Raw genomic sequence first — 24,899 nt, 5'->3', positions numbered from 1 at the left:
TTTCATAAAGTTTAGGTCTCGCAACTACGGTAAACAGCCGCCATCTTTTTTCCCCGTAGAAGAGGAAGTGCTTCTTCTTCTACGCAAGCAACCGCCAAGGTAAGCACCCGCCCCATAGAAGAGGAAGCGTTTCTTCTTCTACTGTAAGCAACCACCCGCCCCCGTAGAAGAAGAAGAAGCGCGCGGATATTACGTTTCATTTCCTTTGTGTGTTTACATCTGTAAAGACCACAAAATGGCTCCTACTAAGCGACAGGTTTCCGGTTCATGAAAAGACGCAATCTCTCCATCCGCACACGGACTACTATTTCACAGCAACTGCCTAAAGACTTTCAAGAAAAGCTGGCTACTTTCCGTGCATATTGTAAAAACAAGATAGCTGAAAAAAAGATCCGGCCAGAGAACATTATCAACATGGACGAGGTTCCACTGACTTTTGATATTCCTGTGAACCGCACTGTGGATACAACGGGAGCACGTACGGTGAATATTCGCACCACAGGGAATGAGAAGTCATCCTTCACTGTGGTTCTAGCTTGCCATGCTAATGGCCAGAAACTTCCACCCATGGTGATATTCAAAAGGAAGACCTTGCCAAAAGAGACCTTTCCAGCCGGCGTCATCATAAAAGCTAACTCGAAGGGATGGATGGATGAAGAAAAGATGAGCGAGTGGTTAAGGTAAGTTTACGCGAAGAGGCCGGGTGGCTTTTTTCACGCAGCTCCGTCCATGTTGATATACGACTCCATGCGCGCCCACATCACGCTGGTTTTTAATATATTATTAAAGTTTGACTGACCTATCTGACTGTTTTTTTGACATTCCTTTAGCGCAGTTAGATGCGGCTTATAACACGGGGCGGCTTATAGGTGGACAAAGTTTTGAAATATGCCGTTCATTGAAGGCGCGGCTTATAACCCAGGGCGGCTTATGGTGCGGAAAATACGGTAACTAGGGTTTGAAGTTTAATATTCGATTGTAGGTTATTCCAAGCCTTCGGTGCTGAAAACCTAAATGCTTTCTTGCCCAGTTCAGTTCTTACTTTGGGGACAACAAATTGCAGAACATTCATTTGAACGAAGATTGTGACTTCCTTGTTTCTTTGTTAAAAGACAAGACAGATAAGATGGAGTGATACCCAGAATGGTTTTGTAGATGAAAACATACCAATGATTGAGGCGTCGAGCACATAAAGATGTCCAGTTAACCATTGAGTATAACACAGAATGGTGAGTAAGGGGAGCGCAGTTGGTGATGAATCTCAGTGCCCCGTGGTACACACTATCCAGCTTGTGGAGACAAGCAGCAGTAGCATTCATGAACACATCTCCATAGTCAATAACAGGTAAAAAGGTTGTTTCCACCAATTTCTGTTTCACAGTAAAAGAAAAGCAAGACTTGTTTCTATAATAAAATCCCAGTAAAAGTTTCCGTTTTTTTTACAACATACTGAATGTGCTCCTTAAAACTCAAGTGGTCATCAATTAAAAATCCTAAATATTTAAAAGCAGATACTAACATAATTTGTTGCCCATTTCTTGTTAAAATGTTCTCACACAGTGCTGATCTTACAGTTTTTGATGTGGTAAAGAGTAGGGATGTCCCGATCCGATATTTGGATCGGATCGGCTGCCGATATTTGCCAAAAATTGCGTATCGGCAAGGCATGGGAAAATGCCGATCCAGATCCAGTTTTAAAAAAAACTCCGGTCCGTGTTTTCCAACGCACATTCAACACATCCACACGTCTGTGAATTCTCACGCAGTTGCTTTTAGCTGCTGGCATTACACGACAGGCTCTTCTCACTCTTTCCTGTGTCTCCCTCTCACAGACAGCAAGTGCACCTTCTTACACACGTCACATACTGTCACGTCATACGTCACATACGTATACGTCCTCCCCGAGCAGAGAGGTAGCAACATGGCTAACGTTAGCTGTGATGCTAGCGCAGCCGTGCGAGCAACGCTCCCTCTAAGGTGCTCGCCTGTGCAATTGCGCACTGTTTAAGCGTCCTCTGCGCATAGCAAATCTATGCCACGCACAAAATCAAATAAAAAAATAAGCGCATAACAATTTTCGACACACGGACACGACAGAGAAAACAGTTTTCGTCATCATTGTTCAAATATTGTGACGTCTGTCGAGACGCTTATCTCCATTCGGTGCCACACGTCCACACCATCAAAATGCAGAGGCAAAAATTTCCACATCAACACCGTCTGAAAAAATTAGTGATTTTTTTTAGTTGTGATTTCCTTCTCTGCATGAAAGTTTAAAAATAGCATATATTAATGCAGTATGAAGAAGAATGTTTTAATGTAGACATGCAAGCCTTGAAAGAAAATGTTGAAAATCAAGACTACATTTCCTGCAAATGGGTGCATTTCTACCCTATATTTTAACTTTAGATTTATTCTCATATCAAACTCTTTTGGCTGTCTTTTTACACTTACATCCGGCGCCCCCCTCCACACCCTGGATTATAAATAATGTAAATAATTCAATGTGATTATCTTGTGTGATGACTGTATTATGATGATAGTATATATCTGATAGTATATATTTGTATCATGAATCAATTTAAGTGGCTTCGACTTGAACAAGTTGAAAAACTTATTGGGGTGTTACCATTTAGTGGTCAATTGTACGGAATATGTACTTCACTGTGCAACCTACTAATAAAAGTCTCAATTAATCAATCAAAACACATAGAATCATCATACTGCTGTGATTATATGCATCAAGTGTTCATTCAAGGCTAAGGCAAAATATCGAGATATATATCGTGTATCGCAATATGGCCTTAAAATATCGCAATATTAAAAAAAGGCCATATCGCCCAGCCCTAGTTCAATGATGCCATTTCTGTTTGTCATGTATAATTGTGTCTATTTTGTGTTTATCCTTGAATAAACAGGTCAGTTTCTTGTTACCAACCATTGTGTATTATTCAAACTCCCCTAATTCAGCTGGCTAGTTGTTATCAAGAGTACTAAAACCCTTTTCAACATGATTCTGACAACTAAGTAGGCTAAATAACTTTCAACTTTAATACATGCTCGGATAGGCCAGTATCGGTCAGTATCGGTATCGGATCGGAAATGCAAAAACAATATCGGTATCGGATCGGAAGTGCAAAAACCTGGATCGGGACATCCCTAGTAAAGAGCATACACTTTGTTTTCTCTGCATTTAAAACCAGTTGAAGATAGCAAAGTTGTTCTTGTACTCTGTCAAATGCATGTTGTAGATATTTAAAAGCCTCAGCAAGAGTTGGTGCTGTGCAGTATATGACAGTATCATCAGCATAGAAATGGAAAGTTGAGTTCGGGAATATTCTGTCCAAGATTATTTATGTAAATAGTGAATAATAAGGGGCCCAACCAGGCCCGGCCCTAACCAATCTGGCGCCCTAGGCAAGATTTTAGGTGGCGCCCCCCCACATCGGCAGTGAAGTGTATATACTCACAAGAAACCGAATAGCTTTGTCTTTGACCTTTTTTTTTTACTTACAACTATACCTAATATATAAAGGGGTGGAAAAGTGACTATTACCTGCAGGGCAAACATTAGCTAACCAGAAGGCAATAACAATGTAAACAAAAAACACCTGCTTAAAAGATCTAATACAAATGTCCCTGAGGAATGTAAGGTGGGAGTACTGTAATTACCTAACGTTACATTATTATTTTCCATAACAATTTGGCCCCCTCCACAATATTAACCCGACGTTAAAACAGAACTCGCTATTTATTGATTAGCAATTGCCGAATCATGTAACATTAGCTTAATGCTAAAAAGCCAGGTTACTATCACATTCTGTAACAGACAAATAATTTCATGTAGGCTAACGTTACCTACCTGCTAACTCTGTCTTTTCTCGTTTCTACTCCTCTTCTTTTCTCTTTTTTCTTCCCTGGGCACCTGACAGTTTTGGCCGTTTTGACATCTTGTGTTGATTTTTTGATGTGGTGACGTCCAAAAAGAGTCATGATACGGGAAGGGAGGGGGCGCACCGTGCGGGGGGGGCGTAATGTTGTAACAAATAATATTTCTATTAAATAGGCTTTACTTTGCATTTTAATTAACGTGGGATTATTTTTTGTATTTAAAAATAATAGTACCAACTTTTTTTTTCTTTTTTTTTTTCTCCAACATTTGTGGCACTGGCGTGGCGCCCCCTGATGGACGGCGCCCTTAGCATTTGCCTATACGGCCTATGCCACGGGCCGGCCCTGGGCCCAACACAGAACCTTGAGGGACACCCTTTTTCACTTGCAGTACGTCCAAGGAGGAACCTTCTATCTGAACAGCCTTTTAAGTAGACTGTTGATTTTACAGTAAAATCTTTACATTTACACAATGTTACTACTGTAAAATAGTGTTTTTTAATTTCTTATAACATTTTACGGTAAATATAAAAACAGTACCACTGTTTTGTTTTTCGACGGAAAATGCTGGCAGCTTATTTTCCAGAATTGTACTATTAAATTTACAACATTATATTGTTACTGGAAAAACAGTACAAGTTCTTTTTTTTTTATTCTGGCAACTTTGCTGCCAGTTTTTCCTACCGTAAAAACAAATGTGTCGTTTTTCCATTCACAGTAATACACCGTTAAAAACAAGATTTTACAGTAAAAATATGGCACCTCAGTCAACAGAATTTTAACGCAATTTTGTTCAATTTACAGTAACATGCTATAAAGAACCCCGTAAAATGTATTGTCATTTTTATTAATTTGATGGGGAGTTTGCTGTAAAATCATAAGTCAAGCAGATATTTAAGTATTTATTTTTATTTAGACACAAAATGTTTGGAAAATATGAAAATATACTGTAATATTTGTTGCAATAATGGATATTATTTAAGTTTAAAAGGCATGCAATTTCAAGCAGTACATATTTTTTTCCGTCAAAATAAAAAATTGCAGACCTTTTAAACTTTAATAGTATCCAATATTGCAACAAATATTACCGCGTATTATCATACTTTGCAAACATGTTTTGGTCTAAATAAAAATACTTAACTTTACAGCAAATTACCCATCAAATTAATAAAAACGACAATCCATTTTATGGTAGGCTTTACAGCATATTACTGTAAATTGAAAAAAAATATTACTGTTTTTTTGCATTAAAATTCTGTTGACTGAGCTGCCATATTTTTACTGTAAAATCTTGTTTTTAAGGGTGTGTTACCGTAAATGGAAAGACGGTACATTTGTTTTTACGGTAGAAAAACTGGCAGCTAAATTGCCAGACTAAAAAAAGAACTTCTACTGTTTTTCCAGTAACAATATAATGTTATAAAAAAAACAATTTAAATTTAACACAAAAATTCTGGCAACTAAGCTGCCAGCTTTTTCCGTACCCCCCCCCCAAAAAAAACAGTGGTACTGTTTTCCCATTTACCGTAAAATGTTGTAAAAAGTTTTAAAAAAAACACTATTTTTCAGTAAAATGTTGTAAATGTAAAGTTTTTACTGTAAAATCGACAGTCTACTTAAAACAATTTACATAATTAATAATGAAATCCAGAGGCAAATTCATACATTATTCACTGTTACACGCGGCCCTTTGATGGCAGCCATAACTGCCATGTGCATACTTGCCAACCCTCCCGGATTTTCCGGGAGACTCCCGAAATTCAGCGCCTCTCCCGAAAACCTCCCGGGACAAATTATTATTAATTTGATGAAAGCACTTTTGTGCGTGCCACACAGCAATGCATCATCATGTTCAGCATGGTTAGAAAAATAGTGACAGAGAATAGAACAAGGATGGACAATTCAACCCTTAACTCAACAAGTATATGTGTAAATAAATGAACACTGAAATTCAAGTATTTCTTATATATATATATATATATATATATATATATATATATATATATACAATAAAATAAATATATATTTATAGCTAGAATTCACTGATATATGATATATATGTATATATATATATATATATATATATATATATATATTATTTCATCCGCAACCGCATCAGAAAGTAGTCAACCATCCGCCATCCACCCGATGTAACATTTGATCAGAACCGCACCCGCCCGTTGTTATATATCTAATATAGACGATTCAAGGCATTAGTGAGGTTATAAAGCTTTTGCCTGTTAAAGAAAGGAGACTGATCCAATGCAGCACAGACATTTGCGTGCCACGCTGTCACGACCCAGACGCACACCAGTGCGCAATCATATGGGAGCCGCGCTGAGCGCACCTCCAAGCGCGTCTCGCTGCCGGCGACGGCCGGGTATGGGCCCGACGCTCCAGCGCCATCCATTTTCAGGGCCAGTTGATTCGGCAGGTGGGTTGTTACACACTCCTTAGCGGGTTCCGACTTCCATGGCCACCGTCCTGCTGTCTATATCAACCAGGGTGAGCCCCACCCCTTTCGTGAGCGCACTGTGCGCGGAGTGACCCCTGTTACGCGCCCCCGGCAACAGGGGTGGCGGGCAGGTAAGCTGCGCGGGCAGGTAAGCTGCGCGGGCAGAGCGCGCGGAGTGACCCCTGTTACGAGCCCCCGGCCACGGGGGTGGCGGGCAGGTAAGCTGCTTACCTGCTGCGCGTGACGCCGGCCGCGGCGAAGGCGGACGAGGCGGGGTGTCGGTGCGGTGGGCGCGGTGGTGACCCTGGACGTGCGTCGGGCCCTTCTCGCGGATCGCCTCAGCTACGGCTCCCGGTGGGGCCCTCTTGGGGGAAGGGGCCTCGGTCCCGGACCCCGGCGAGGCGTCCCTTCTCCGCTCCGTAAAAGTGTCCATCTCTTTTCTTTTTCTTTTCTTCTGTTGTGGCATATGCTGCAGGTGCCTGCTCGTTTTTCGTATGTGGGTAACAACATTTAACTATGTATATATATTTCCCAATTGGTTTAACTGCCACCCGCCTGAATCTATTTAAAATCTAATTTTTTTTTATTTCAACCGCCCGACCCGACCCGCGGATAAAATCTAATTTTTTTTAATTTCATCCGCCCGATCCGCGGATAATCCGCGGTTGTGCCCGCAAACCGCACATCTCTAATATATATATATATATATATATATATATATATATATATATATATATGAAATACTTGACTTGGTGAATTCTAGCTGTAAATATACTCCTCCCCTCTTAGCCACGCCCCCAACCACGCCCCCTACCCCCCGAAATCGGAGGTCTCAAGGTTGGCAAGTATGGCCATGTGGAACCTCAATGAAAACCAGTTTGACATCCCTGGTCTAAAAAGATGACGCAGGCCATTTTTTTAAAAACACTAACACCCCTGCGTCACTTGACTTAAACAAATTAGGTTCACATTAATAAACATTTAGAGTGAACGCACCTTGCTAAAAGCGTCCCGTCCAAAGCAGGCCTCTGCTTCCGTGTGACCCTTCTCGATGACATCGCCGCCCCCGGTGGCCACAGTGCGGTACAGCAGGCTCTTGATCACCTTGTCTGGATCTGTGGCGGTCAACTTTGCGATGTAGTCGATGACGTCAACGTCCAGAACGTGAACGCTCTCGCCGTCACTCTCAAACTGCACATTACCCTAAAAAAACAGCATTGGAGCTCAATATGGAGTTAAATACTGTAGTACAAAACCCAAAAACCAGTGAAGTTGTCACGTTGTGTAAATGGTAAATAAAAACAGAATACAATGGATTTGCAAATCTTTTTCAACTTATATTCAATTGAATAGACTGCAAAGACAAGATGTTTAATGTTCTAAATTTGTTTATGCCAATAATGAAACACTTAAAATTTAATGGCACAGGGGCATTTTTACCACTGTGTTACATGGCCTTTCCTTTTAACAACGCTCAGTAAACGTTTGGGAACTGAGGAGACACATTTTTGAAGCTTTTCAGGTGGAATTCTTTCCCATTCTTGCTTGATGTACAGCTTAAGTTGTTCAACAGTCCGGGGGTCTCCGTTGTGGTATTTTAGGCTTCATAATGCGCCACACATTTTCCAATAGGAGACAGGTCTGGACTACAGGCAGGCCAGTCTAGTACCCGCACTCTTATACTATGAAGCCACGTTGATGTAACACGTGGCTTGGCATTGTCTTGCTGAAATAAGCAGGGGCGTCCATGATAACGTTGCTTGGATGGCAACACATACCTGCCAACTTTTGAAATCAGAAAAACCTAGTAGCCAGGGTCCAGGGGCCGCAGGCCCCGGTAGGTCCATGACAAAGTCCTGGTGGGGGGTCCCCCCGACGCAAAATGATTATTAGCATTCAGACAGGTTAAAATGTTGCTAAAACCATCACTTTTCTATCAGTCACAGTGACTTTTCAAAACAAAAATATTACAGCAAAAATCATATGGGTTGATTGACATGTTTATTCTGTAAGCTAACTTCAATAGTTTGAAATTATTTTGACAGTTAATGCCAGTTATCCTGTCAACCTTTCACAAGACTTCAATTTGTTAATTGAAAGTATAAACAGTATAAACACTTTTTACAGTAAACAAATGGTAAAACAGTACTAAACAATTCCATAAAAAAAAAAATTGGTGTCATTATTAACTTTCTGTCCAAGCTTGTATAATCTACTGCCTTGTTCAATTGTAAAAAATATTCTGTGCCTAAAATTCACATTTCTATCACAATTATCATACTGTAAACATGGTAAGCTAACTTCATTAAAATTAATAGTCCTGTCAATAGCATGGAATTACAATTCAAATGTAGTTTTTTTGTAAGCCTTTCAAAAGAATTCAAAATATGAAAAATTTATGAAAATGAATTGAAGCCATCAGACACTTGAAAAGTGGCACATCACATCTCTAATGTAATCATTTGAACTTTTCAACAGAAATAGCACTGCAAAAATATTAAGGACATACTTCTGTATTTTGGTAGTTATGCTGTCAACATTTAACAAGATTTCTTCAACTTGGACTTGAAAGCATAAATAGTATAAACACTTTTAACAGTATAACAGTACTAAACAATTCCAATAGATAACATTGGTGTCATTACCTTTTTGTGGCTAAAATCCAAATTTAGCAACGGCATTAGACTTGTGTTTTTTTGTCCCAACGTGGTCTTTTACATCGCTAATTCCTCCGTGTCCGATCGAAAAATCTTGTCAGCACAAGGTGCAATTCGCGTAGTTTTCACCCTTTTTGGAACGGATAATTATTCCCGGATAGGCTTTTGAATATTCTTCACGGAATGACTGCAGTTTTCTTTTCGGTTTAAGACTCGTTTGCGATTTTTCTCCGGCTGATTCCATGATCGTTCGCTCGTTTGGAAACAATGGCAACTGGTGCCTCGTGCTTGGCAGCGGTGCTATAAATAGCCTCGCGCATGGCATTCGGAATGGCTCGACAGGAAGTTACGGGAAGCAGTGTCGATTCTCATTGTTGTTACGCGATTTCGTGAATAAAACTTTTTTTTAAATTTTTTTTTTTAATGAATGAAAAACCGTATTTTTTATCACTGCAACCGTAACCCGGAATAGGTTGATGAAAACCGTACTAATTACGGGAAAACCGGAGTAGTTGGCAGGTATGGCAACATATATTGCTCCAAAGCCTGTATGTACCTTTCAGCATTAATGGTGCCTTCACAGATGTGTAAGTTACCCATGCCTTGTGCACTAATACACCCCCATACCATCACACATGCTGGCTTTTCAACTTTGTGCCAGTCCGGATGGTTCTTTTTGTCTTTGGTCCGGAGGACACGACGTCCACAGTTTCCAAAAACAATTTTAAATGTGGACTCGTCAGACCACAGAACACTTTTCCACTTTGCATCAGTCCATCTTGGATGAGCTTGGGCCCAGCGAAGCCGGTGGTGTTTCTGGGTGTTGTTGATAAATGGCTTTCACTTTGCATAGTAGAGCTTCAACTTGCACTTACAGATGTAGCGACCAACTGTAGTCACTGACAGTGGTTTTCTGAAGTGTTCCTGAGCCCATGTGGTGATATCCTTTACACACTGATGTCGCTTTTTGATTCAATACCACCTGAGGGATCGAAGGTCCGTAATATCACCGCTTAAGTGCAGTGATTTCTCCAGATTCTCTGAACCTTTTGATGATATTACGGACCGTAGATGGTGAAATCCCTAAATTCCTTGCAATAGCTGGTTGAGAAATGTTCTTAAACAATTTGCTCACGCATTTGTTGACAAATCGGTGACCCTCGCCCCGTCCTTGTTTGTGAATGACTGAGCATTTCATGGAAGCTGCTTTTACACCCAATCATGGCACCCACCTGTTCCCAATTAGCCCGTTCACCTGTGGGATGTTCCAAATAAGTGTTTGATGAGCATTCCTCAACTTTCTCAGTCTTTTTTTGCCACTTGTGCCAGCTTTTTTGAAACATGTTGCAGGCATCAAATTCCAAATGAGCTAATATTTGCAAAAATGTACGTTTTCCAGTTCGAACGTTAAGTATCTTGTCTTTGCAGTCTATTCAATTGAATATAAGTTGAAAAGGGTTTGCAAATCATTGTATTCTGCTTTTATTTACATGACAACTTCACTGCTTTTGGGGTTTGCATTACTTGAATTCATGCTTATGTATTAATTATTTACCAGATGCAGAATGGAGGCTAGTATTTGATAAATTGACAGAATCTCTTGTTTAGAAAAGCCAATGACTCCCAGTGCATGCGTCACAGCTTTGTGGCTGGAGTGGTCGTTAAGGGAGGTCTGCAGAAGCATGGAGAGGAAAATGTGATTTAAAAAAAAAAAAGTATTGCACAAGTTTGTACATTTGTCGCATGGATACAATTGTAAGGACACAACTCACGATGGCCGCGGTCCCCTCTTTAGTGTACGCATAAGCACTCGGATCGCTTTGCAGGTGAAATGAGTCATGAGATCCACCTCGCAGTAACTGTGGGAACACAACAAACATGTCAACAAATGTACTTTGTGGGCAGCTGCTTAACAAAAAAAAAAACAATGTCTTATCATATTTTGCAGCCACATGGCAGGTAAGGACTTCACCTGATAAAAGGAATGGAAGTTCCTCTCTCCATCCTGCTGCTGGACCACCCTGGACTTAAGCGGGGAAACGGAAGCAAATAAAATGTCAATGTTGGTCGTTGACTGCAGGTGTGGAAAATAGGTCCATTTATTTAGGTGTGTGAAAGAAACATGTCAGCAGAGGTGGGTAGTGACGCGCTACATTTACTCCGTTACATCTACTTGAGTAACTTTTGGGATGAATTGTACTTCTAAGAGTAGTTTTAATGCAACATACTTTTACTTTTACTTAAGTATATTTATAGAGAAGGAACGCTACTTTTACTCCGCTACTTTTATCTACATTCAGCTCGCTACTCGCTACTAATTTTCATCCATCTGTTAATGCACGCTTTGTTTGTTTTGGTCTGTCAGACAGACCTTCAAAGTGCCTGCCTTACTGGTGACGTTTCACTTCGTTCCACCAATCAGATGCAGTCACTGGTGACGTTGGACCAATCAAACAGAGCCAGGTGGTCACATGACCTGACTTAAACAAGTTGAAAAACTTATTGGGGTGTTACCATTTAGTGGTCAATTGTACGGAATATGTACTGTACTGTGCAATCTACTAATACAAGTTCCAATCAATCAATCAAAAGTGTGAAGGAAAAAAAGATACTTGTTTTATTTCAACCGTACATCCCGTCAAAAGCCTCAAGACTGACCGCACATGAGGACGTTCCTGTCTTCACAATAAAAGTGCCGCGCCATCGCGCCTGCGCTTTCAAAACAAGAGTCTCCGAAAGCCAGCGTAAACAAGCGAGCAAGCTACGGAGTTTGACGCCAATATATTTCTTGCAAAGTGTATAAAAACTAATATGGAAGCTGGACAAATAGGATGCCAAAAACCCACCACTTTCATGTGGTATTAGACAGAAAGGAGGAACTTTTCTTCTCCTCCATTTGAAAACGTGGACGTTATCATCACGACTGTCTGATTACAATCAACGCAAGTCATCAGAATCAGGTAATACACCAACTTATATTCTTGTCTTCATGAAAGAAAGGAATCTATATGTGTTAAACATGCATGTATATTCATTAAAACACCTTTAACATGTAAACAAAAACAGCAAAATAAATACTTATAAATTATATACTGTATATATCAATGTATATGTATGTATGTATGTATGTATATATATATATATATATATATATATATATATATATATATATATATATATATATATATATATATATATATATATATATATATATGTCTTAATAAGGTTATATGTCTTAATGTCTTTGACGGAGCAGAAACGTGTGAACTTGTTGGGAGTTTCCTCCTCTCCCAGCTCGCTAGCCTCAATCTGAACCTTGGTATTTACCGTGATGACGGACTGGCAGTGTGTCGCGCCTCGCCAAGGAGCAGCGAGAATACCAAGAAGGGCATATGCCAATTTTTCAAAGACAACGGCCTACGGATCACGATTGAAGCCAACAAGCAAACCGTCAACTTCCTTGACGTCACTTTCAACCTGAGAAATAACAGCTACCAACCATTCACGAAACCCAACACAACACTCCAATACGTGCACCATGACAGCAACCACCCACCCACCACCACGAAAAGAATACCTACCGGAATTAATAAAAGGCTATCGATGCTGTCATCTAGCAAAGCTGAATTTGACCAAGCAACCCCCCCGTACCAAAAAGCCCTTGATGAAAGCGGATACAATTTCACCCTCACCTATGAACCCACGCCAGGAAACCAGCCAAAAAAGAACAGAAAACGAAACGACATCATCTGGTACAACCCCCCATACAGCAAAAACGTCTCAACTAACATTGGACACAAATTCCTCAATCTGATTGACAAACACTTTCCCAAAGACAACACCCTAAGAAAAGTATTCAACAAGAACAACATTAAATTGAGCTACAGCTGTATGAACAATATACGACAAATCATCTCAAACCACAACAAAACAATTGCAAATGAGCCGTCGGCCCCCGGACAGAGCGACTCCAAAACCAACAAAGGCTGTAACTGTCGAAAGAAACCTGATTGCCCTCTCAACGGGGGGTGCTTACAAACATCAGTTGTCTACCAATCTAAGGTAATACGCAAGGACATTAACACATCCGACACATATGTAGGATTAACCGAGGGAGAATTCAAAACCAGATGGAACAATCACAAGGCTTCTTTCAGGAACCAAAACCTGCGGAATACCACAGAACTCAGCAAACACATTTGGGACCTCAAAGACAATAATGTTGAATATTCAATAACATGGCAAATTCTTGCATCCAGCACACCTTACAATAGTGGTAATAAAAGATGCAACCTATGCTTGAAAGAGAAAATGTTTATTATTTACCGTCCAGACCTGTCATCCCTCAACAAGCGCAGCGAAATTGTAACAGCATGCCGCCACAGACGGAAACACCTCCTAGGTAACACATGAGCCAATCACCACGCCCCTACGCCAGCCTGTACCCACCCACTCTGTGCCCTATATAAACCATGGTATGTGAATGCTCCCATTAAAATCTCCTGATGATTGAGGGAACCCCCCCTCATGAAACAGGCCTGTAGAGATGAAATAGTCTTGTGATTTTTTCCCACACACATACATATATATATATATATATATATATATATATATATATATATATATATATATATATATATATATATATATATATATATATATATATATATGATATGAGTGTGTATGTTACTCATCAGTTACTCAGTACTTGAGTAGTTTTTTCACAACATACTTTTTACTTTTACTCAAGTAAATATTTGGGTGACTACTCCTTACTTTTACTTGAGTAATAAATCTCTAAAGTAACAGTACTCTTACTTGAGTACAATTTCTGGCTACTCTACCCACCTCTGCATGTCAGTCACCATAAAATAAACAAGTGTATAAATATAGCTGTGCCTCGGTTAGTGGTCGGTTCCAAAAAGGTCTGACAAAATGACCGAATTGGACAAAAAACGAATTATTCCCCATGAGATACAATGCAAAACCAAATCATCTGTTCAAGACACCCAAATATATTAATACAAAACACATTTCATAGAGCAGTGTTTTTCAACCACTGTGCCGCGGCACACTAGTGTGCCGTGAGATATCGTCTGGTGTGCCGTGGGGAAATTATGCAACTTCACCTAATTGGTCCCAAAAATATTTTTTGCAAATCAATAATTATAATAATGTGCCGTTGTCTAGTGCAGTGTTTTTCAACCTTTTTTGAGCCAAGGCACATTTTTTGCGTTGAAAAAAAATCCAGAGGCACACCACCAGCAGAAATCATTAGAAAACAAAATTCCGTTGACAGTAAAAAGTCGTTGCAATTGTTGGATATTACTTTAAAGCATAACCCAGCATGCATCACCATAGCTCTTGTCTCAAAGTAGGTGTACTGTCACCACCTGTCACATCACGTCCTGACTTATTTTGAGTTGTTTGCTGTTTTCCTGTGTGTAGTGTTTTACTTCTTGCTTTGCACTCCTTTTTCTCTTTTTTTGGTATTTTCCTGTAGCAGTTTCATGTCTTCCTTTGAGCGATATTTCCCGCATCGACTTTGTTTTAGCAATCAAGAATATTTCAGTTGTTTTTATCCTTCTTTGTGTTTACATTGTTGATTGTCATGTCATGTTGGGATGTACATTGTGGACGCCGTATTTGCTCCACAGTAAGTCTTTGCTGTCGTCCAGCATTCTGATTTTGTTTACTTTGTAGCCAGTTCAGTTTTAGTTTTGTTCCGCATAGCCTTCCCTAAGCTTCAATGCCTTTTCTTAGGAGTACTCACTTTTTGTTTATTTTTAATTTAAGCATTAGACACCTTTTTACCTGCACCCTGCCTCCCGCTGTTCCCGACATCTACAAAGCAATTAGCTACCGGCTGCCACCTACTGATATGGAAGAGTATTACACGGTTACTCTGCCGAGCTCTAGACAGCACCGACACTCAACAACAACAACACATCATTTGCAGACTATAATTACTGGTTTGCAAAAAATATTTTTTAACCCAAATAGGTGAAATTAGATAATCTCCCACGGCACACCAGACTGTATCTCACCGCACACTAGTGTGCCGCGGCACAGTGGTTGAAAAACACTGGTCTGGTGCAGTGTTTTTCAACCTTTTTTGGTATGTAAAAGGTATGTAACGCTTAAACCAAAAATGAACAAAAGGCAAGTCCCATTAGGAAAAGGCACTGAAGCATAGGGATGGCTATGCAAAACAAAACTAAAACCATACTTGCCAACCCTCCCGGATTTTCCGGGAGACTCCCGAAATTCAGCACCTCTCCCGAAAACCTCCCGGGACAAATTTTCTCCCGAAAATCTCCCGAAATTCAGGCTGAGCTGGAGGCCACGCCCCCTCCAGCTCCATGCGGACCTGAGTGATGTGTTGACAACCTGGTCACACGTCCGCTTTCCCACAATTTAAACAGCTAATGATCAAGGGCGAGTTCTTGGTTTCTTATGTGGGTTTATTGTACGGCAGTTTCATTAACGTCCTCCCAGCGCGGTAACAACACACAACAACAGCATTTCGTCTACGTAAAGCAGTTGGTCTGCCATAAACAGCAATGTTGTGACACTTTTAAACAGGACAATACTGCCATCTACTGTACATGAATATGTGACCCACCCATAATGTGTCACATTTTTGTGTTGATTTATTTATTTTATTTTGTGGTTTGAATTCGTTTTTGGAGCTGTCATTACACATTTATCAGTATTCACATTGGTCAGTAGGGGGCAGTAGGGCGTTTCTTCCCAATTGAATGCTATCACCTGCAGATCGGAAGTGTCTTGTCATTCTGATGAGCGCGACCAGTCTGTGAACAATTGAAACGTCCTGTGTGCTTTTTCCTCCTGTATAACAGGTTAGTTTTGGTGAATCAACTCACTGAATAATATCCATGTGATCTTTATAAGTTTAAGTACACATTCTGATGGTGGAGCCTAACTCTAAAGTGTTTGTGAGTTGTAGTTTGTATTTGTGAATGAATCCAGTGCACAGCTGCAGTAATCAATACAAAATGGCGACTTGAGTACGCAATGTTTGTACAGGAACTTCTGATCCTAATTCAGACTCCCAAATTAGAGCTCCCGTTTTCTTATTGATTTTATATTGTATATTTGTATAATGTGTGTGTTCTGAAATAGTGACAGAGAATAGAACAAGGATGGACAATTCAACCCTTAACTCAACAATTAGTAGATGAGTGTTATGTGTGTGTTTATGTGTAAATAAATGAACACTGAAATTCAAGTATTTCTCTTATTTATTTATATATATATATATATATATGAATAAATAATAATTTATTATATATATGTAATAAAAAAAAAATATATATATATAGCTAGAATTCACTGAAAGTCAAATATTTTTTATATATGTATATCTTAACCACGCCCCCAACCACGCCCTCCACCCCACCCCCGACCACGCCCCCCCACCCCCACCTCCCGAAATCGGAGGTCTCAAGGTTGGCAAGTATGACTAAAACTGAACTGGCTACAAAGTAAACAAAAACAGAATGCTGGACGACAGCAAAAACTTACAGCGGAGCGGAGATGGCGTCCACAAAGTGCATCCGTACATGACATGACAAACAACAGTGTCCCCACAAAGAAGGATAGCGTACGCACAACTTAAAGAGTCTTGATTGCGAAAACAAAGCAGGTGCGGGCAATAGAACTCAAAGGAAGGCGTGAAGCTGCTACAGGAGAACACCAACAAAACAGGAAAAGTCACCAAAATAACAGCACAAGACAGAAACTAAAGCACTACACACAGGAAACAACAAACTCAAAATAAGGCATGATAACCTGGTGGAGTTTCATTTTTTAACCTTTTCTGCTGGTGGTGTGCCTCAATTTTTTTTAATGAAAAAAAATGTGCCTTGGCTCAAAAAAGGTTGAAAAACACTGTCATAGAGAACTAGAAAAGATCAGGATCACCCCAATGTACAGTAATTACCCGTATTTTCCAGACTATAAGACCATACTTGCCAACCTTGAGACCTCCGATTTCGGGAGGGGGGGGCGTGGTTAAGAGGGGAGTATATTTACAGCTAGAATTCACCAAGTCAAATATTTCATATATATATATATATACATATATATATATATAACGAACATATATATATATATATATATATATATATATATATATATATATATATATATATATATATATATATATATATATACGAACATTGGACACAAATTCCTCAATCTGATTGACAAACACTTTCCCAAAGACAACATCCTAAGAAAAGTATTCAACAAGAACAACATTAAATTGAGCTACAGCTGCATGAACAATATACGACAAATCATCTCAAACCACAACAAAACAATTGCAAATGAGCCGTCGGCCCTCAGACAGAACGACTCCAAAACCAACAAAGGATGTAATTGTCGAAAGAAACCTGATTGCCCTCTCAACGGGGGGTGCTTACAAACATCAGTTGTCTACCAATCTAAGGTAATACGCAAGGACATTAACACATCCGACACATATGTAGGATTAACCGAGGGAGAATTCAAAACCAGATGGAACAATCACAAGGCTTCTTTCAGGAACAAAAACCTGCGAAATACCACAGAACTCAGCAAACACATTTGGGAACTCAAAGACAATAATGTTGAATATTCAATAACATGGCAAATTCTTGCATCCAGCACACCTTACAATAGTGGTAATAAAAGATGCAACCTATGCTTGAAAGAGAAACTGTTTATTATTTACCGTCCAGACCTGTCATCCCTCAACAAGCGCAGCGAAATTGTAACAGCATGCCGCCATAGACGGAAACACCTCCTAGGTAACACATGAGCCAATCACCACGCCCCTAGGCCAGCCTGTACCCACCCACTCTGTGCCCTATATAAACCATGGTATGCGAATGCTCCCATTAAAATCTCCTGACGATTGAGGGTACCCCCCCTCATGAAACAGGCCTGTAGAGATGAAATAGTCTTGTGATTTTTTCCCACACATACATATATATATATATATATATATATATATATATATATATACACATATATATATACATATATATATATATATATATATACATATGTCTTAATAAGGTTATCCAAAAAATAGTGCTCGATGATCTCCTGATGATTGAGGGAACCCCCCCTCATGAAACAGGCCTGTAGAGATGAAATAGTCTTGTGATTTTTTTCCCACACATACATATATATATATATATATATATATATATATATATATATATATATATATATAAATAAGAGAAATACTTGAATTTCAGTGTTCATTTATTTACACATATACACACACAACACTCATCTACTCATTGTTGAGTTAAGGGTTGAATTGTCCATCCTTGTTCTATTCTCTGTCACTATTTTTCTAACCGTGCTGAACACCCTCTCTGATGATGCACTCTGCTTCGTCTCCTTGTGTGCGCAGTTGTGCACTGCACTCTCTAAAATAACTAGATGTTATTGTCACATATGCATGTACAGTAGATGGCAGTATTGTCCTGTTTAAGAGTGTCACAACATTGCTGTTTACGGCAGACAAAAACGTGACTGCTGTTGTTGTGTGTTGTTGCCGCGCTGGGAGGACGTTAATGAAACTGCCTAACAATAAACCCACATAAGAAACCAAGAACTTGCCCTCGATCATTCTACAGTTATAACGTGATTGGGCAGGCACGCTGTTTATATTGTGGGAAAGTGGACGTGAAAACAGGCTGTCGACACATCACTCAGGTCCGCATGGAGCTGGAGGGGGCGTGGCCTCCAGCTCCGCCTGAATTTCGGGAGATTTTCGGGAGAAAATTTGTCCCGGGAGGTTTTCGGGAGAGGCGCTGAATTTCGGGAGTCTCCCGGAAAATCCAGGAGACTCCCGAAGTATGTATAAGACACACTTAAAATCTTTTTTTTCCCCTCAAAACTCAACAGTACGCCTAATGTACGGAATAATTCTGGTTTTGCTTACCGAACTCGAAGCTATTTTATTTGGTACCTGGTGTAATGATAAGTGTGACCAATAGATGGCAGTCACACATAAGAGATACGTGTAGACTGCAATATGACTCAAGTAAACAACACCAACAGTTTATATGTTCCATTGAAAATATAGAACACTACACAAGGCGCTCAAAAATCTATCAAAATGTTTTACTACGACTTTGGTAAGCTATCCATACCGCTTGATGGATTGTACTGTGCGTCAACATAGGAGTATTATTATGGTGTGTGTATAAGGTAAGACATTATCTGGCGTTTTGTTTCGCAATATTATGCAAAAGCAACTTTTCTTACCTTCTTCTACCTGCTGATCTGTATTTTGGATCTGCATAAGTCCTGAAAATTTGCGCGAGTCTGCCATTGTAGTCCGTGCCGACTCCGTAGCCTATCTTCTTGTTATGTGACATTCATCCTCCGCTGTTGCCATTTCTAATATAAAGTAGTGTAAAGTTCTTACTTATATCTGTCAGTAAACTCGCCATGAAAGCGCTAAAACATACCGGTGTAGTGAGTTTACATTATTCACCCAAGGAACTTTAGTTATTAGAGAGTTCCGGTCGGACGGTTTTTCACGGGACACATTTCGGGCGTTGTTGTTGTTGCACTAGTGAGCCACGGATGAGGAGATGCTGCTCCGTTATTGATTGAAGTAAAGTCTGAATGTCATTAAAACAGTTAGCTCCATCTTTTGACACTTCGTCCACTCCCGTCCTTGCACGCTACACCGCTACAACAAAGATGACGTGGAGAAGACGCTGTCGAAGGTGAGCCACGTAAATAAGACCGCCCACAAAATCGTGAAGCGATTGTCAGAAAGCGACTTGAAGATGTGTAAAACATCATCTATGCAACATTTTGAGCAAAGAACCACCATTACATGTTATGTAGACCACAAGGAAGTCTTTTACATTTATAAAAAAATCATAATATGACCCCTTTGTTGCACCTTATAATCCGGTGCGCCTTTTGTATGAAAATAGCCCTGACTAGACCCGCTCATCGGCAGTGCGCCTTGGTCCAGAAAATACGGTAATGAGCAATTTCTTGCACCACACATCAAATTTAATTTAATATAAAAAAAATGTATTTTTCAAAATAAAAAAAAAGTGGAGGAACAGTGTGGTTTTCGTCCTGGTCGTGGAACTGTGGACTAGCTCTATACTCTCGGCAGGGTCCTTGAGGGTGCATGGGAGTTTGCCCAACCAGTCTACATGTGTTTTGTGGACTTGGAGAAGGCATTCGACCGTGTCCCTCGGGAAGTCCTGTGGGGAGTGCTCAGAGAGTATGGGGTATCGGACTGTCTGATTTTGGCGGTCCGCTCCCTGTATGATCAGTGCCAGAGCTTGGTCCGCATTGCCGGTAGTAAGTCGGACACGTTTCCAGTGAGGGTTGGACTCCGCCAAGGCTGCCCTTTGTCACCGATTCTGTTTAACTTTTATGGACAGAATTTCTAGGCGCAGTCAAGGCGTTGAGGGGATCTGGTTTGGTGGCTGCAGGATTAGGTCTCTGCTTTTTGCAGATGATGTGGTCCTGATGGCTTCATCTGGCCAGGATCTTCAGCTCTCGCTGGATCGGTTCGCAGCCGAGTGTGAAGCGACTGTGATGAGAATCGGCACCTCCAAGTCCGAGTCCATGGTTCTCGCCCGGAAAAGGGTGGAGTGCCATCTCCGGGTTGGGGAGGAGATCTTGCCCGAAGTGGAGGGGTTCAAGTACCTCGGAGTCTTGTTCACGAGTGGGGGAAGAGTGGATCGTGAGATCGACAGGCGGATCGGTGCGGCGTCTTCAGTAATGCGGACGCTGTATCGATCCGTTGTGGTGAAGAAGGAGCTGAGCCGGAAGGCAAAGCTCTCAATTTACCGGTCGATCTACGTTCCCATCCTCACCTATGGTCATGAGCTTTGGGTTATGACCGAAAGGACAGGATCACGGGTACAAGCGGCCGAAATGAGTTTCCTCCGCCGGGTGGCGGGGCTCTCCCTTAGAGATAGGGTGAGAAGCTCTGTCATCCGGGGGGAGCTCAAAGTAAAGCCGCTGCTCCTCCACATCGAGAGGAGCCAGATGAGGTGGTTCGGGCATCTGGTCAGGATGCCACCCCATCGTGGTGTTTAGGGCACGTCCGACCGGTAGGAGGCCACGGGGAAGACCCAGGACACGTTGGGAAGACTATGTCTCCCGGCTGGCCTGGGAACGCCTCGGGATCCCCCGGGAGGAGCTGGACGAAGTGGCTGGGGAGTGGGAAGTCTGGGCTTCCCTGCTTAGGCTGCTGCCCCCGCGACCCGACCTCGGATAAGCGGAAGAAGATGGATGGAAAAAAGTGTGAAAAAAATGTAATAGGGATTGTGGGGGGGGGGTCTCCAAATAAAATTCCGCGTATGGCCGCAATTTAGCCAGGGGGGCCTGCATCAACTCAGAGGAGTCAATGACTTGACTTAACAAACACAAAAATAAGTGGTGTACTTCTTTTCGCTCAAATCGAGTTCAAATTGCCAAACAAGTCATAGTGGCCGAGTGGTTCGAGTGTCCGCCCTGAGATGGGTAGGTCGTGAGTTCAAACCCCGGCCGAGTCATACCAAAGACTATAAAAATGGGAGCCATTGCCTCCCTGCTTGGCACTCAGCATCAAGGGTTGGAATTGGGGGTTAAATCACCAAAAAATGATTCCCGGGCGCGGCCACCGCTGCTGCTCACTGCTCCCCTCACCTCCCAGGGGGTGGAACAAGGGGATGGGTCAAATGCAGAGGACAAATTTCACCACACCTAGTGTGTGTGTGTGTGTGTGACAATCATTGGTACTTTAACTTTAAAAATGGTGAAAAGGGGTCAAGTGAAAGCAGATATATGATCATTTTGTCATTGTGTCGTCACCGCGTTTCTCATTTGCAAGTGCTTTAGGGGCAGGAAGGCTTTCAAAGTGAAAGTAAGGTATGAAACTTGATACCACTTTCCTATTGGTGGGAAAAAAGCTCATTAATCTATCAAATCAGACCAGCCTTTGTTTGCAGAGGGAGAAGAGTGAGGCAACACTGCCATCTGGTGGCTTCAGAAGGACTTTGCCCTCTGCACGATCAACAAAGGGTCCTGTAACAGTAATATTTATGATAAATGTAGTATCTAAATTTAGTATTTTGACTACATTTATCTGTGTTTGCTCAAGCTGTACATGAGTTTTGGCATTATACATTTTATAATTGCATTCTAAAGAAGGCGTCGAAAAGGATTTTCCAGGCCAAGGATCCCCAAACCGAGAGATGTTGTATTATTCCAGGAATGTAGGCTCATAAAACATATGTTTGTTTTGTCTTTATTGCACAAGATGCGATACAACCACCCAACAAACCCCAGTGTGCGTCTCCACTCTTTTCCCGCCAATACTCGAACGCTTTACTTCCTATAATCAAAGTCACTTCCCTTTCTCTCCCCGGAAGTTCCAGTTCCTTTCACACATTTAAAAAACACTTTAAGACCAATGTCTTGGAAAAATATATCACTCTTGAATCAACACTGTAGTTAACACTATGATCAATGTTAATTACAAACTAAATGTGGGATATAAATAATAATGGAAGTCAGTGAGGCAGGTGAGGCGGGGCCTCACCTGCCATCATGGAAAGAAAAAAAATGTAAAAAGAAAAAAATATATATTAAATTGTTAAATGTATCCAGTGATTATACTATAAAGTTATTTTCCATTTAACTTCACCAGTTTTAGATTATTTTTATTCAAAATCGCTGAATTTTCACATTTGCCGTTCAAATACTGAGAAGAGACGGTGCGGTGAACAGCAGCCAGTCGAGGCACGTCACTCAGTGCCTCAACATGGACGGACTCGGCTAACTGCTGGTCTGCTGTGCAGTGAGACCGTATTGCTATATGAACTATATTATACATTTCCATAGTTTAGTTAGCTAAGGTATATAATGTACAGTGTATTTTGTCAACAACTGTATGTGTGTAACGTATTTCTTGTGCTGAGCGATCATAAAACGGCTGCAAAAGACGCACTGGCTGAGGCTCGCCTCCTGCACCCCCACCGTAGAATGCACGGCAACCCCTGACGGGAGTGTTATATCAACTAAAGCCCACACTTAAACTTTCCACGTGCAAGATTGAATCTATTTAAAAAAGTTATTTCATAAGAAGCCAAAAAGTGCAAAAACAATAATGTTGGTGTTGGAGGAGTTGTGAATGACTGCAGGGCCACAACATTAGGTACGCCTGCAGACTGCAGGTGTATCTAATTCACAACTCCTCCAACACGAACATTATTGTTTTTGCACTTTTTGGCTTCTTATTAAATAACTTTTGTAACCTATTTTTATGGGCTTTCCTCTTTGTGATGTTAAGTTCCTGTTATGCGCTGTTATACAGTATATGCCTTGAGCTCTTATTTTGAAGGCGCTAAGAGCGGAATTTTGACACGGAGTGGAGCGGAAGTTTTTGAAAGAAGGTAAATAAAGTGGTCCTCGTGTAAACTGGAGCCTCCGTGTTTGTTATTTTGTAGTTTCATACAGTATAGGCGACATTTATAAACCCTCGGTTACACTTTTTTAAATAGATTCAATCTTGCACGTGGAAAGTTGAAGTGAGGGCTTTAGTTGATATAACACTCCCATCAGGGGGTTCATTAATCCAGCACAACAGCGGCGCATTTATAAGTAAAGGTAAGACCATAACGTTTTTTTATTAAATGTGCTTTTTTGTGTGCTACAGTTTGTATGTGTAAAGTTAAAGTTAAGTTAAAGTACCAATGATTGACACACACACACTAGGTGTGGTGAAATTTGTCCTCTGCATTTGACCCATCCCCTTGTTCACCCCCTGGGAGGTGAGGGGAGCAGTGGGCAGCAGCGGCGCCGCGCCCGGGAATAATTTTTGTTGATTTAACCCCCAATTCCAAGCCTTGATGCTTAGTGCCAAGCAGGGAAGAATGCTGGTATGAGCTTTTAAACATAACCCGTTAACTGCTGCCAATCAAATGGTGAATAAGATACTCTTTAGGGTTCATATGTTTGTAAATCTGACTGTGATGAAGTCAGTGCCTCACCAGCCATCAACCTCACCGCACGTCACTGATGGAAGTATAATTGTTTGTATATAGTATATAATTGGTGCAAAGGTCGATTGTAGCTGAGATAGGCTCCAGCGCCCCCCGCGACCCCGAAGGGATTAAGCGGTAGAAAATGGATGGATGGTGCAAAGGTTTAACACATGTACAAGGATATTTCACATGCCTTTACTGTGTATATAATTGAACAGTGTTTATGTTGTGTACAAGGTGTATTTATAATATATTGTGCAAAAGAAATGTCATATTTTTAGGAAGCTCATCTTGTATTTGACATTGTTTATAGGGTTAGGCGCAATAAATGTTCAACTTCAGCCTAAACCCTTTCGGTCTGCAACATTTTCAATTTATGAATGTACAACTGTTTGTTTATGTAAAACTGTTTGTTTATTTTGTCGACCACTGACCGAAGAAAATAATAATAATAATAATAATGAGAAGAAGAAGAAGTCCCGCCCCCCAGCCAGCCGCTACAACAGGGGTGCTCACACTTTTTCTGCAGGCGAGCTACTTTTCAATTGATCAAGTCGTGGGGATCTACCTCATTCATATATATAATTTATATTTACTTATTTATGAAATATATGTTTTTGTTAACAAGTTAAAGGTGTTTAATGATAATGCAAGCATGGTTAACACATATAGTTAATATTGTTAATAAATTAAAGGTGTTTAATGATAATACAAGCATGTTTAATACATATAGTTAATATTGTTAACAAGTTAAAGGTGTTTAAAGATAATACAAGCATGTTTAACACATATAGTTAATATTGTTAACAAGTTAAAGGTGTTTAAAGATAATGCAAGCATGTTTAACACATATAGTTA

General features: G+C 40.6%; 1 protein-coding gene across 2 annotated transcripts in view; it reads right to left on the bottom strand.

Moving 5' to 3' along the window:
• The window catches only part of myo1g (myosin IG), a 213,946-nt gene that overhangs the window by 164,660 nt on the left and 24,387 nt on the right, over positions 1 to 24,899 (bottom strand). For both annotated transcript variants that reach the window (XM_061983202.1, XM_061983203.1), the window contains 4 exons: positions 10,976 to 11,029; positions 10,776 to 10,862; positions 10,559 to 10,675; positions 7,343 to 7,549 (listed from right to left, as the gene is read on the bottom strand). In XM_061983202.1, the coding sequence (XP_061839186.1) occupies positions 7,343 to 7,549; positions 10,559 to 10,675; positions 10,776 to 10,862; positions 10,976 to 11,029 (465 nt within the window). The remainder of the gene's footprint in view (positions 1 to 7,342; positions 7,550 to 10,558; positions 10,676 to 10,775; positions 10,863 to 10,975; positions 11,030 to 24,899) is intronic.

Source organism: Nerophis lumbriciformis, linkage group LG21 (genome assembly GCF_033978685.3).
Source record: "Nerophis lumbriciformis linkage group LG21, RoL_Nlum_v2.1, whole genome shotgun sequence".
In the NCBI taxonomy this organism is placed as follows: domain Eukaryota; kingdom Metazoa; phylum Chordata; class Actinopteri; order Syngnathiformes; family Syngnathidae; genus Nerophis; species Nerophis lumbriciformis.
This window is presented reverse-complemented; position numbering and strand designations above follow the sequence as displayed.